The 13454-nt window shown below is 57.9% G+C and overlaps 1 protein-coding gene across 2 annotated transcripts in view; it reads left to right on the top strand.

The window, feature by feature from the left end:
• Window positions 1-13454, top strand: part of Ppl (periplakin) — a 40142-nt gene that overhangs the window by 22721 nt on the left and 3967 nt on the right. For both annotated transcript variants that reach the window (XM_078024866.1, XM_021727630.3), the window contains exons 5-21: window positions 339-464; window positions 549-590; window positions 1566-1727; window positions 1813-1920; window positions 2663-2758; window positions 4329-4451; window positions 4568-4714; window positions 5192-5343; window positions 6509-6606; window positions 6760-6917; window positions 7912-8090; window positions 8168-8306; window positions 8964-9157; window positions 10485-10635; window positions 11370-11453; window positions 12292-12408; window positions 12910-13002. In XM_078024866.1, the coding sequence (XP_077880992.1) occupies window positions 339-464; window positions 549-590; window positions 1566-1727; window positions 1813-1920; window positions 2663-2758; window positions 4329-4451; window positions 4568-4714; window positions 5192-5343; window positions 6509-6606; window positions 6760-6917; window positions 7912-8090; window positions 8168-8306; window positions 8964-9157; window positions 10485-10635; window positions 11370-11453; window positions 12292-12408; window positions 12910-13002 (2169 nt within the window). The remainder of the gene's footprint in view (window positions 1-338; window positions 465-548; window positions 591-1565; window positions 1728-1812; window positions 1921-2662; window positions 2759-4328; window positions 4452-4567; window positions 4715-5191; window positions 5344-6508; window positions 6607-6759; window positions 6918-7911; window positions 8091-8167; window positions 8307-8963; window positions 9158-10484; window positions 10636-11369; window positions 11454-12291; window positions 12409-12909; window positions 13003-13454) is intronic.

Below are 13454 nucleotides of genomic sequence, written 5' to 3'. Positions count from 1 at the left end.
CTGCCGGCACACATCTGGTTTGGGGTCTTGGCTCCTCTGCCATCGGTGGCGCGACCCTGGGCAGGTGCCCTCCCCTGGCTTAGCCTGGGTTTCCCCATCGGTGAAATAGAGACCGTGGCCCGTGCGGGCCTCTGTGGCTGCTGCAACTGACAGGTCTAACTGTTGGCCAGCCGTCGTCACAGCCTTGGCCTGCATCTCTGCTGGGTCCGCGGCCACTCCCCTGCTGTCCTGTGAGGAAGGGAGTGCCATCCCCACCCAGGGCAGAGAGCCAAGGCCAACGGGGCGGCTGTGAGTCCTGCTGGCCCACCCCCTCCTGCGCTGTCCCCCCCGCCCACCAGGACAAGCTGAACGGCCAGAGCTTTGGGACAGACCTGCCGCTGGTGGACAGCCAGGTGGAGCAGCACAACATCTTCCACAATGAGGTCAAGGCCATCGGGCCCCACCTGGCCAAGGACGGGGACAAGGTGGGCCAGTGCTGGTGATGTGGGGGCCTGGGATGGGGTGGGCCTGCACCCCGCCCTCACCTGAACCCTCGGTTCCACCCTCAGGAGCAGAACAGCGAGCTCCAGGCCAAGTACCAGAAGCTGCTGGTGAGAGGCTCTGGGGAAAGACTGTTGCCTCCCGGGGACGAGAAGCCTGGGGTGGAGGGGACAGCACCCACCCCACGTGACATGGGCACATGATAAGTGTTCCCATCAGAACGGAAGGGGCTCCTGGGAGGAGAGACAGTACTCCAGCCCCTTCCTGTTGGCTCATGGGAACCCTGAAAGATCTAGGGGTACCGCCCATCCTCTGCAATGGGCTGCTCATTTATTAAGCACCTGCTGTATGCTGCACGCCACACTGCATGTTTTCTGGACGAAGTCCTCCTCTTTCTCTTTTCAGAAGAAATGTGCTCCTTGAGCTTGCTTGCATAAACACTTTCTTGCTGCAAACCTTTCACACCCGCAGGCTCTGAACACAGGCGGCCTGGCCTAGCCTAGGTCAGGAGCTGGCCTGCTGCACCCTTGTTTGTTGGAGCTGACCCCTTGAGGGAGTTGCTTAGCCGCTAGGAGCCCCCGTTTCCTCCTCTGAAAATGGAGTTTCTGCATGACCCTGTCTCACAGGGCTCCTTGAGGACTAGACTGGTTAAAGCTGAGGTGTCCTCAGCACAGTCCTGGCATGCAGGGGCCCTGTCACCTGTCAGCTGCAGTTCTTATTCTTCAAGGCAAAATGTGAGCCTGTCTCCCCTCCTGTCCTGCCCTGTCCTTCTGCTCCCTAGCCGTGAGTGGCTCCTTTTCTTCCAAGCCCTCTTCAAGGAGGTCAGAGTAGAACTTGTGACTGATGTTATGGAGCCCCAGGGGCATGGCAGTCTGCGCGGCTGTAATCCCTTTCTTACGGAAGGATAAACAGAGGCTTCAGGTCACGGTCAGCCCTGTTCTCTAGGGCTGTGCCCGGCATGTGTAGATCTCAGTAAACACCTGTTGAGTGAATGGGGTTTGGAGAGTGGGTGGCTTGTCCCAGAGGTCCCTGCAGGAGAGGGGGAGGGAGGCCAGCGGGGCCTGGCACTGTCCTCATCCCCGCAGGCGGCGTCACAGGCTCGGCAGCAGCACCTGAGCTCCCTGCAGGACTACATGCAGCGCTGCACCAATGAGCTCTACTGGCTGGACCAGCAGGCCCGGGACCGCGTGCAGTACGACTGGAGCGACCGCAACCTCGACTACCCCAGCCGCCGGCGCCAGTATGAGGTGGGCACCAGGGCCCAGGGCCAGGGCCTGGGAGGGCACGGGGCTGCCGGCTGGGCACTGAGTCCTCTCCCCTACCCCACTGCAGAATTTCATCAACCGGAACTTGGAGGCCAAAGAAGAGAGGATTAACAAGCTTCACAGCGAGGGAGACCAGCTGCTGGCCGCCGAGCACCCCGGGAGGAACGCCATTGAGGTGGTGTGCCAGGCAGAGGACGTCCCCTTGGGGCTGGACACAGGGTGGCCTCTGCCCAGCAGCCCTGGGGGTGGAGGGCCTGACGGGGTCCCTGTTCCTGCTGTGTCTGACTCTGCCTCCTCTGTTACCTCAGTCCTTTATCACGTCCTGCCACCAGCCCTGGGCTTCAGAAGCCAATGTGTCACCTGCGTTAGTTCCTGAGGCTTCCGTGCCAAATTACCGTCACCCCGCTAGCTTTAAACCACAGAGAAGCACATGCTAGCGGTTCTGAGGCCAACAGCTGGAGCCCAGGCCTGGGCTGGGCCGCTCGCTCCGTCCCAGCTTGCATCCTCCCGTGGCCTTCTTTCCTGCATGTCTGTCTTTGCTTCTTAGGACACCCCGTTTGATTGAAGGGCCACCCCAATTCCATAACTGATCCATCTGCAAAGACCCTGTTTCCAGATAAGGTCACCTTCTAGTTCACAGGTCCAGTTCTAGCTGGACAGGAGCCCGGGGGAGATACTCAGCCCCCTGAAATACATTATGAAGAATACTCCAGGGAACAGCTTTGGGGGTGCACAGCCCCCACCTGCCCTTGGGCCCAGATGACCTGGACACCTGCCTGTCCATGGTGGCCCCACTTCTCCCCCTCCCATCCCTGAGCAGGAGCTGGCTACCCGGGCAGAGGCCAGGGGCCTCCCTCGCCCCATCCCTGGCCCGGTGCAGTCCCTGCTCAGCAGTGACCACCCTCCTTTCCCGGCAGGCGCACATGGAGGCTGTGCACGCAGACTGGAAGGAGTACCTGAACCTTCTCATCTGTGAGGAGAGCCACCTGAAGTTCATGGAGGACTACCACCAGGTACCCAGCCGGCTCCGGGCGCCCTCCAGCCCCAGAGGCTCCGCGTGTGGGGCGCTCAGTACCTGCCTGGCTCACCAGGCCTCACGCGCTTCGCCCAGGGGCCAGGCAGGGCTTCTGAAGGAGTCGCAGTGTGGCCAGGCTTGCTGAGCCCTTGTCTGTCTTTCCGGGGAACAGGCAGGAGAGTGCGATTGGCAGGTCGCTGGGGCCCAGGAACGAGTGTGTGGGATTTTAATTTTGGTGAAATATGGAATATAGAACTGCTTGAGCCCCGCCCCCAGCACTTGAGATGAGTCTGGCATGTAGTCCAGGCTGGCCTTGAATCCTGGGCTGAAGGGATCCTCCTGCCTCAGCCTCCAGAGCAGCTGAACTACAGGCGCATGCCACTGCACCTGGCTCCTGTTGGCCACTTTAAATGTGCAATGCACTAAGCTCACGGACCCGAGCAGCTTTCCCTCTGTTTCCTAAATCTCGCCATGCAGACAGAGACTGACCCTGCAGCCGTCCCTCCCGTCCCCTCCCAGCCCGGGCAGCTCTCGGTAGACAGCACTGTTTGTACCTCGGATGATGGAGCACGTGGGACGTACCACGTGGGTCCTTTGTCCTGACTCGTCTCCCTGTGCACCATGTTGCAGTGTGTCCCTGCTTCATTCCTTTCTGTGGCCAGCAGTGCCCACTGAACAGATGGACAGAACCGCTTCCCTGGCCATTTGTTGATGGACCCTTGTTTGTTTCCAGAGGAATTTGTTTTTCATTTTTGCACTAGGGATGGGACCCAGGGGTGCTCTACCACTGAGCTACATCCCTAGTCTTTTTTTTTACTGTTTATCTTGAGACAAGGTCTCACTGAGTTGCTGAGGCTGGCCTCAAGCACGGGGTCCTCCTGCCTCAGCCTCCTGAGGAGCTGGATTACAGGTGTGCACCACGGCACCTGGTGGGAACATGTGATGGGGGATCTGGAAGTTGACACGTGAACTCGGGTGACACTGGGTAACTCCTGGTTGAGTGTGTGAGCCGTCACAGGGATCCCAAGTCCTGTTCATGGCTGCTGCAGCCCCGGAAAGAGCTGAACTAAGGGGAGGCACGCGTACATCAAGACTGCGAGTGAGAGCCCAGGCACATGCTGCTGAGCAACAGAGGCGCAGCCTGAGGCGACTCGGGCATTGTGCCAACCTCATAGAGCGTGCTTGCCCAAACTCAGCTGGCTACGATGTCACTAGGTGACACCTAGGGGACTGCCGTGGTACACCTTGCCCGTCTTTGGCCACAGCATGACTGTGGCATATGACTCTATGGTATTAAGTCAGAGTGTTCTGCGCAGAGAGAGGAGTAGAGGAGAGAACCCAGCCCTACAGCAGTCTCAGGGGAACTCACTGTCTCAGAGGCGTCTCGAGGACTGGTGGCCAGGGACCAGCTTCTTCCCTGAGTGGCCCCAAGAGTGGGGCTCTGGAGGGAGGTGTCAGCGGCCCAGAGGGTTCACTTCTGGATTTGGGATGAGTGGGAGCTCCGGCTCAAAGCCACGTCAGGAGTCACGGTGGCTTCCTGTCTGATGGGGCCTCCTGGTCCCCTCTAGTTCCGCAGAGACGTGCAGGACGCTCAGGAGCTGCTGCGCAAGGTGGACTCAGACCTGAACCAGAAATACAGCCCCGACTTCAAGGACCGCTACCAGATCGAGCTGCTGCTGCGGGAGCTGGACGTGAGTGGCAGCCGGGGCCTCGCCAGCCCAGCCAGGGTGACCCCTGCAGCCCGTCCCCAGCCCCACCCACCAGCTCGGGGGCCCTTGGTCTCACCCCGCGGCGCGGCCCTCCGCAGGACCAGGAGAAGGCTCTGGACAAGTACCAGGATGTGGTGTGGGGGCTGCAGAAGCGCGGGCAGCAGGTGGTGCCCCTCAAGTACCGCCGGGAGACGCCGCTCAAGCCCATCCCTGTGGAGGCGCTCTGTGACTTTGAGGGTGACCAGGTGGGCGCCTGCAGGGAGGGACCCATGTCACTGAGAAGCCTTAGGGGAGCACAGCGGGAGCCAGGGCCCGGACCCCCTTTTCAGGAACCAGCTCCTGTCTGTCATGGGCGTCACCCTGCCGCCTGCCTCCCCTGTGGTGGAGACGCACCCTCGTGTCTGTCTCCCGGCACAGTCCCAGGGAAGCCCCACAGGGCCCCCATTCTGGGTCACGTGCCCCCAAGCCAGTCACACGCCACACACCTACCTGGAAGGGGGGACACCCCCCTGGACTGAGGGCTGGGCGGGCAGCCTGTTCCCGTGGGGCCAGCCCCTCCCCCTTCCTTCTATGGCCAAATGTCCTGGGGAGGGTCGGGGAGATGGGCTAAGATTCCCCGGGTCCAAGATTGGGGGTCCAGGGGGCCAGCGGGTGATGGGGCTCCCGGGCCATGGACCAAGGCGGTTCCTCACATCCTGATGGTTTGGCCTGCCCCCCCTCAGGGCCCCATCTCACGGGGCTACAGCTACACCCTGCAGAAGAACAACGGGGAGAGCTGGGAGCTCACTGATGCTGCAGGGGACAAGCTGAGTGCCCCAGCTGTCTGCTTCATGATCCCCCCCACTGACCCCGAGGCGCTGGCTCTGGCTGACAGGTATGAGGGCAGAGGGACCAGCATGCACTGACCCTGGCCCTGGCCTTCACAGCCCTGGCATCCTACTCAGGATGAGGGAGGACTGACACCCCACCTGCACCCCCTTGGGGGCTCAAGGGGAGAAGGGCAGAGCTGTTGGTCTGGCAAGCATGTGCCCTCTTAGTGCGCAGGGCCTTTGCATTGTGCCCCCTGCCTGTGGCACCTGCTTGTGGCCCAGCTAGCTCAGGCCCTCAGCTTAAGGACTTTGCCCTGGCCCCTGCCCCTCCTCTTGGCTCTCACACACCGTTTCCTGCCGCATGCACCACATTTTACCAAGATGACCAGTGTCATTGGGCCTGTGCTCCTCGGGGCCAGTGTTTTGAGGGCCATGTTTAGCACCTGATGCAAAGAACTCTGCTGAATCAGAGACTGATTGCAGGGATGCCTTGATATACACAGCCCATAAATATTCAGCACCTACTGTGTACTGTCCCCTCAGAGGTGACATGTTGGTGGAGAAGACTAGTGAACTGATCACTTTAGGTCACAAGACCTGCAATGAAGGAGCAGGCGGGAGGAAGGGAGGGGAAGGAAGAAAACTGGGGGAGAGAGAGGAAGGAGGGTCTTCTGAACCCCAGAGTGTAAGGACCCCCGTCACCGCCAGCCTTGACCGCATCCAGTGTGTGTGTGTTTAAAGCATTTTTTAAAACTTTTATTTATTCATATGTGGTGCAGAGGATCAAACCCAGGGCCTCACACGTGCTAGGCGAGCCCTCTGCCACTGAGCCCCCGCCCCAGGCCCAGCCCCCGCCCCAGCCCCAGCCCCTCCACTTTGTCCTGTACAACGCTGGGGATGAACTCAGAGCCTTGCATAGGCTAGGCAAGTACTCTGTCACTGAGCTACATGCTCAGCCCACCCCCCTTTTAAACTTTCAATTTGAGGCAGTGTTTCCAAGTGTTACTACGTTACCAAGGCTGGCCTTGAACTTGGGATTCTCCCCTCGCCTCTTGAGTAACTGAGGTGCAGGTGTGTGCCGCACCTGGCTCCCATCACAGTTTTAACTTTTCAAAGCACTCTCTGAGCCACTTGGCTCCTCTGGGCTTTTGTCCAGCTAGAGTCCAGGTCCTGCCTCTGTGCAGAGGGGGAGGTGGGCAGCCCAGGTCCAGCACATTCTTGCTCTCCCAGCCTGGACAGCCAGTACCGGACTTTGCGGCAGAAGGCAGCGGGGAGCCGGCAGGCCCTCCAACAGCGGCATGAGGTGCTGAAGACAGAGAACCCTGGAGGTGGGTAGCAGGGTGTCCTGCCAAGGGTAGGGCACCAGTAGGAGGGTCTGCATCGTGCATGGGGTGGCAGGGGCAGGTCTCAGCTGGCCTCCAGGGCCCTCCTGGGCCTCACGCCCCTGCTGCCACCCCTGACTCTATGTCCTCCTTCCACAGATGCCTCTGACCTGCAGGGACGGCAGCTGTTGGCCAGCTTGGACAAGGTGGCCAGTGACTTGGACCGACAGGAGAAGGCCATCACAGGGATCCTGCGGCCACCACTGGAGCAGGGCCGGGCTGTGCAGGACAGTGCAGAGCGGGCCAAGGATCTCAAGGTACTGCTGGACTGGGACACCGGCTGGACTCATGCCCAAGGTTTCACCCCACAGAGTCTTGAGACCTCTGTGGCAGGTGCTCCGCTGGGATAGCCTGTCACTGCAATCACGTCCTGAGTCACTGGGTGCTGGGCTTCTCCTGTAACCGCCCCAGGTCTGGATCAAGGACCAGGCTCCAAGGTGTTCAGCTGGTGCTCCCAGACACATCCCGGAAAACGGGACCCGGGTGCTGTTTCAGTGTGGCCTGTCAACTGCCTGGGATTGTAGCCATCGTAATGACGGCCACCAGGGCTCATGTGGGTCTACGCTGGCGGGAGACCATGAGTGTGGTGGCACGGTGGACTGTGCGAGTTCAGAGCCAGATCACTAGCTACTTCCGTGAGACGTCACTGAAGCCCCTGAGCCGCAGTCCCTAGAGTGAAATGGACTGGTTCCTACTTGAGGCTACTGGAAGGACGGAGGGTGACGGCGGCACCCATCCATGGGTCACTGCAGGCCCCACCCATGGGTCACTGCATCCTTTCATGTACTTCCCTAAGCTCTCCATGGAGGGACTATCACCCTGGTTTTACAGGGAAAGTGGGCTCAGAGGGTGGCCTCATGGCGAGTTAGGGCCAAGGGGATGCCTGGTACAGGGGTGAGGAGTGGGGGGCCACACCCCTCCCTGAGCTCCTCGTAGGCTGGTGCCCGCTCCTGTGAACGGGAGAAGACCTACCTACTCCGAAGGGTGGCCCCCAGGACCCCTTCGCTCATCTGGGTGCTAAGAGCAGTAGGTCCTCGGGGACTCCCTCCTCACTGTGTCACCATCATCAGTCACGGTCCTCCTGCGTCAGGGCTCTGGAGATGCTCACTAAACACGCAGAACCTGGGCTGCCCAGACCTGGTCAGGCTTGGCGGTGTGGGCTGGAGCGTGGGGCCTTGTGCCCAACCCTGAGCTCATCCCTGCGGGAAGAGGGCTGCCAGGCTGTGGCTGACCCGGGTCTCGTCCTCACAGAACATCACCAACGAGCTGCGGCGGATCGAGCCTGAGAAGGCGCAGAGCACAGCCGAGTGTGCGGCCTTTGTGGAGGCCCTCCCGGGCAGCGGCACGGCGCCCTTGCTGAAAGCCCGGGTGGAGGACACCAGCCAGAAATACGAGCGCCTTGTGCAGCTACTGGACTTGGCCCAGGAGAAGTGGGTGGCAGACGGGCAGTGGGGAGGCTGGGGTGGGGTGAAGGAGCCACCCACCCACTCCTGACCTGTGTCCTCAGAGTTGATGTGGCCAATCGCCTGGAGAGGAGCCTGCAGCAGGGCCGAGAGCTGCTGGCCACACACGAGAACCGGCTGGCCCAGGACGACACCGTGCCCGAGAGTGGCCGTGTTCTGGACAACAAGAGGCAGGAGCTGGAGGTGAGTTTTTGGCCCAAGTCTTGGGAACCTTTCTCTGAGCTGGCTGAAGGCCTCAGGCACATCTTTCCTGCCCACTTTTTCCTGCCCAGACAAGGACACTGAGGCCAGAGAGGCCCAGCAGCCAGTCCCTGCAGGTTTGGAAAGCCTTTGGTGTGCCAAATAGGGAGTCAGAAGGGAGGCCACAGCCCTGATCCCAGCCGCTCCAGCCGTGTGGCCTGTGGAGTGTCGGGGGCCAGGACTGGACCATCAGGGATCTGCATCAAGCCAGGTTTCAGGACTTCCACGGGCAGCCGGGCAGGCCAGGCCTGCAGCGCTCTCCTCACCATTTCACTGGGCCTGCCTGAGCACTGGGGTCCTGAGCAGGGGACCAGGGACAGCCTTCATTTATTCTGCACCACAGGACTGGCCTCAGCCCAGGAAACAGGCCTGGTGAAGGCCCGTGGCTGAAGGGCTGCAAGCCGACCCTTGTGTGGGCATGAGCTGCCCAGTGAAGTGAAATTCTCCAGCTTTTGTAACACAAAGGCACTCGGAGGAGGTGACTCAGGTGGAGCAAGCCTAGAGGGAAGGCTCCTCCTGCTCCTAGGCATGACTCCACCCCCAGAGCTGGTGCTCCAGGTGGGTCTCCGGCCACAGAGCTTCGTCTCCTCCATCCTGCAGGCCATGGCCTCGGAACTACAGGCCCAGAAGTCCCTCCTGGGAGAGGTGGAGCGGAACCTGCAGGAGGCCAAACGGTGCTCGAGCTCGCTGGCCAGCCGCTTCCAGGAGCACTGCCCTGACCTGGAGCGCCAGGAGGCCGAGGCGCACAAGCTGAGCCAGCGCTTTGACAACCTGCGCCAGCAGGTGGAGCACAGGTGAGGGCAGCGCAGGGAGGGCAGTGCAGGGGGCTAGCCGGGGCAGGCTCCCTGATGCCCTAAGGGCTGTCTCTAGTAAGAAAGTGACTGATGCAGCGGCCACCTCCCGAGGCACCTGCACGGTGAGGCAGGAGGGATGAGGGTGATGGCACCCAGTCATGCTGCTGTCACCAGTCCTCCTGGCCAGCACCCTGCCAGCCTTACAGGCCGCAGCCTTGCCTTGTCCCTTCTCTTCTGTGCACTTGTGTAGAACCGATTCCTCCCCTGATTAAGGGCGCACCAGCCTTCACCAGTGAAGGCATCTGGGCTGGATGTTTTTTTTTAATACATATTTTCTAATGGACACGATATCTTTATTTTTATTTGTTAATGTGGTGCTGAGGATCCAACTCAGGGCCTCTCACATGCGAGCAAGTGCTCTACCACTGAGCCACAGCCCTGGATTGTGTGTGTGTGTGTGTGTGTGTGTGTGTGTGTGTGTGTGTGTGAGGTTTTTGTGTACAAACTCGACCTTTTTTAGTCTGTATGACCCATGTGTTTCACCCACTCCTGGAGTGACCTCAGTGGCTCACACTTCCAGGACCCGGTGTCTTAGCGGCACCCACTGGCGCTCCTCCAGCTGTCTCCGGCTGGCCTCTCCATCAGCAGTGTCGGAGGGGACCTCTGCTGGCTCCTGGCGCAGTATGCCTCTCCCTCTTCTAATCGGATGGCTGAGGCCGAATGGCTGATCAATCACCTTGGAAAACTAGCTTTTTGATTCCAGTGATTCCCGTTTCTCGCTTTCCTTCCAACCATCACCTTGGGGTTCTTTTACTCTTCTTTTTCTCCAGCTGAGGCTTTCAGACAGCTTTTTCTTTCTTTTTTTTTAATTTATATTTTTTTGTTGATGGACCTTTATTTATTTGTATGTTATGCTGAGATTCGAACCCAGTGCCTTATAGATGCTAGGCAAGCACTCCACCGCTGAGCCACAGCCCTGGCCCTCAGATAGCTTTTCCAAATAAAAGCCTTTAGTGCTATACAATTCCTTCTAAGCCCTGCTTTTGCTCTACCTTGTAGGTTCGAAGTTACTATTTTTGGTGACTTGGTATGACTTCCTGCCTCCCTGTGGTTGCTCCTGCATTGTGGCTTGTTCAGGTCCCACAGTACCCCGGGCACCTCTGCCTGCCAGTACGCAGCCCTCCGCCCCATAATCACTCTCTTTCTGGTGAACATTTAGGGTTTGTCCAATTATATTACATTTGTTTTTCTCCTTCTCCTTTAAAATCGTGAAGCGTCCTGAGGCCTCTACCTGCTGTGTGGAGGCCTGACCCGCTTTGCCCCACAGGGCCCAGAGCCTGCAGGGAGCCAAGGCCGCCTATGAGGAGTACCACCGTGGCTACGACCGTGTGCTCCAGTTCTTGTCCAGCACCCCCAGTTATGAGCCCCAGGAGACAGACAGCCTCAGCCAGATGGAGACCAAGCTCAAGAACCAAAAGGCAAGACAGTGGCATCTGCTTCTGTGGTCACATGGAAGCTAGGAGTGTCAAAAGTCAGGAGGCCCCTGTCAGTGGAGGGAACCAAGCCTTTGGGGAACAGAGTAGGGCACAGGCCTGGCTGACCTTCCCCTCCTGGACCTCAGCTCCCAGCACCCAACTCAAATGAGCAGCTTATGCCTCGTTCCCCTCTCCCCCTCTGCCCAGCACAGGAAGGGAGGCTTGGCCTCAAGGTGAATGGCTACAGAAACACCAAAGGAGCCCTCCTGGGGAAAACCCCAGTCCCCAAGTTCTACTGCTTGCCGCCTCAATGCCCCAGGCAGTGTGTTGGGTTAGGGAACCCTGTGGCTGAGGTTCAGATCCTGGCTCTACCTGATAGGCCGCTTGCCCTCAAGTACTGAACTTCACAGTGCCTCAGTTCCCTCACGTGGGAGCCGGAGATCATGATGCTTCGTCACGGGGTCATTTGAAGATTAAATGAGATAATCTAAGGACAATGTCAGAGCAGTGCCTGGCATTTCAAAGCACTCAATCAAAATGTGTTTCCTGGCAAAAGATAGTTATCTTATTGGCCCTTCCTCACATGGCCTCAGAACTGGCTTTTGTCACAGGCAGATGCAGATGAGGAAGCTTTGTTATGTGCTGTGCTAGAGAAGAACCTTAGGTTCTAGGGACTCCAGCCCCTTTACCAACAGGGTTTGTTCTGGTTTTGGTTATTAAGATCTCTTGTTTTACAGAACCTGCTAGATGAGATAGCAAGTAGGGAAGAGGAAGTACAGAAGGTCTACGCCAATTCCCAGCAGTACCAGCAAGCTGTGAAGGTGAGCCATGAAGCTTCTGCCAAGCAGACACTAGGATGCCTCCCTCCACCCCCTACACCAAACAGGCGTACAGGCCCTGCCAGGAACTGGTCACCGTCAGGCACTGAACAGACATGCAAGCCATGCAAGTTGCAGAGCCTTCTGGAAAACATTATGGTACCAGGTGCCAAATGTCATAAAAGGGTCTATGCTCTTGGAAGCAGTAAACAACTCTTTGGGGGGATTTATGCTAAAGGGAAAGCCCACTGACTCAGGAGGCCAGCCTAAGCAACTTTGTGAGACCCTTTCTCAAAAAAAAAAAAAAAAGAAAAGAAAAAGTTGGGGATGTGGCTCAGTGGTTAAGCACACCTGGGTTCAATCCCTGGTACCAAAAAAAAAAAAAAGGAAAAGCAAAATTGTGTAATGGTATGATTTACAAATGGCCTAAGTGTCCAATGGAGAGAAACAGTGGTGTGGATCACCACACATCCACTTGATGGTAATGAACTTATCAGCTGGTGAAGGCAGGAGAGGAAGCTTATGGTCCAGTGTGCACTGAAGCAGAGTGTCAAATCTCCCTGCTGAAGGACTGGAAGGTTACTTGGTTTGCCTCTTTGAGGATGGAGAGGTGTGGGGCTTTTCCCCACATGTTGGGCAGTGCAGCTATGTCCTGCTCCTGTGTGGATGAGTCTCAGGGCCCCTGGAGACCAGTAGCTGCAGCTGATCCCACAGGGGAGGCCTGTGCAGACTCGGAACCAGCACCTCTTCTCCACCCACTGAGGGCAGATCTAGGTCCACTGGAAGGGGTACACAAACATTTCAGTCTCTTCTTAGTGACTTTCCCTGTTCTCTCACCCAGGACTACGAGCTAGAAGCAGAGAAACTCAGGTCGCTTCTTGACTTGGAGAATGGAAGTAACAGCCACGTGAGCAAGAGAGCCAGGCTGCAGTCTCCCGCTGCCAAAGTGAAGGAGGAGGTGAGCTTAGGCACCGGCCTATCTGGGACTGAGGGGAAGGTGGCAGTGCAGCCCCAGGCTGCTGCACGCAGGCCTCAGTGATGCATACACAGCAGGAGGGCCAGCACAGATTGGGAAGAACTTGTTTGGGGGCAGTGACATGGATATACCTAGAGGACAGCTTGGTTGGAGCTGGCCCCATGACTCTGGGAAGTTCCCACCTGCTCCCCCAGGGAGGGCTAGTACCATTAGTCCCAGGCACCTTCTGAGAAGAGTAAGGCTCAGGGAGGTGAAGAGACTTGCTCAAAGTCCAGGAGTCAGGCTGAAACCTGGATTGTGTGACACGAGTCCGCCTTTCTCTCCAATGATGAGACTATAGAATAGCTGCAGGTAGGAGCGGGCAAGAAGCGTCCCTCTGCCCCCAACTGCCAGACTTTTCAAAGACTATGTCCAGGCCCTCTGGCTCTCACTCACCTACTGCTGGCTCCTGTTTGCTGACTGCTCTCCTGAACTTCTCTGTAGGAAGCTGCTCTTGCTGCCAAGTTCACAGAAGTCCAGGCCATCAACAGGCAGAGGCTACAGAATCTGGAGTTTGCACTGAATCTCCTGAGACAGGTAATCGATCTTAGTAAGAAACCCTGCTTAAAACTATTGTACCAGCTGAAAAATGAAAGCTTCCTCCTGCCCCAGACAGCCTAGGAATGAGGGAATGTCTCTTGCTAACAATTCTGGGCAGTACCCTGGCTGAATGTCAGTTCCACTGACATTGAATTCAATAAATGTTTGCTAAGGACCCACTAAAAAGTTATTTTTAGAAGACCACAATACTTATGACAACACTGTTTATCGTAGCAAGAAACTGGAATCGACTCCAAGTCGTCAGTAGTGGGCTGGTTAAATCCCATTCACACGGCAGAGGGCTGGGCTGCTGCAAGGAAGGGAGTTGCATGCTCTGGGTCAGAGTGGGATCCTTCTGATTGTGCCATAAACAGCAGAGTACAGAACGGGAGATGAGGCGGACATTTGTGCAGAAAAAGTAAATGTGTTTAGTGGGGCACACCAAAATG

Source organism: Ictidomys tridecemlineatus, chromosome 10 (assembly GCF_052094955.1).
Source record: "Ictidomys tridecemlineatus isolate mIctTri1 chromosome 10, mIctTri1.hap1, whole genome shotgun sequence".
Lineage (NCBI taxonomy): Eukaryota > Metazoa > Chordata > Mammalia > Rodentia > Sciuridae > Ictidomys > Ictidomys tridecemlineatus.
Note: the sequence above shows the minus strand (reverse complement) of the source record. Positions and strands in the feature narration are given on the sequence as shown.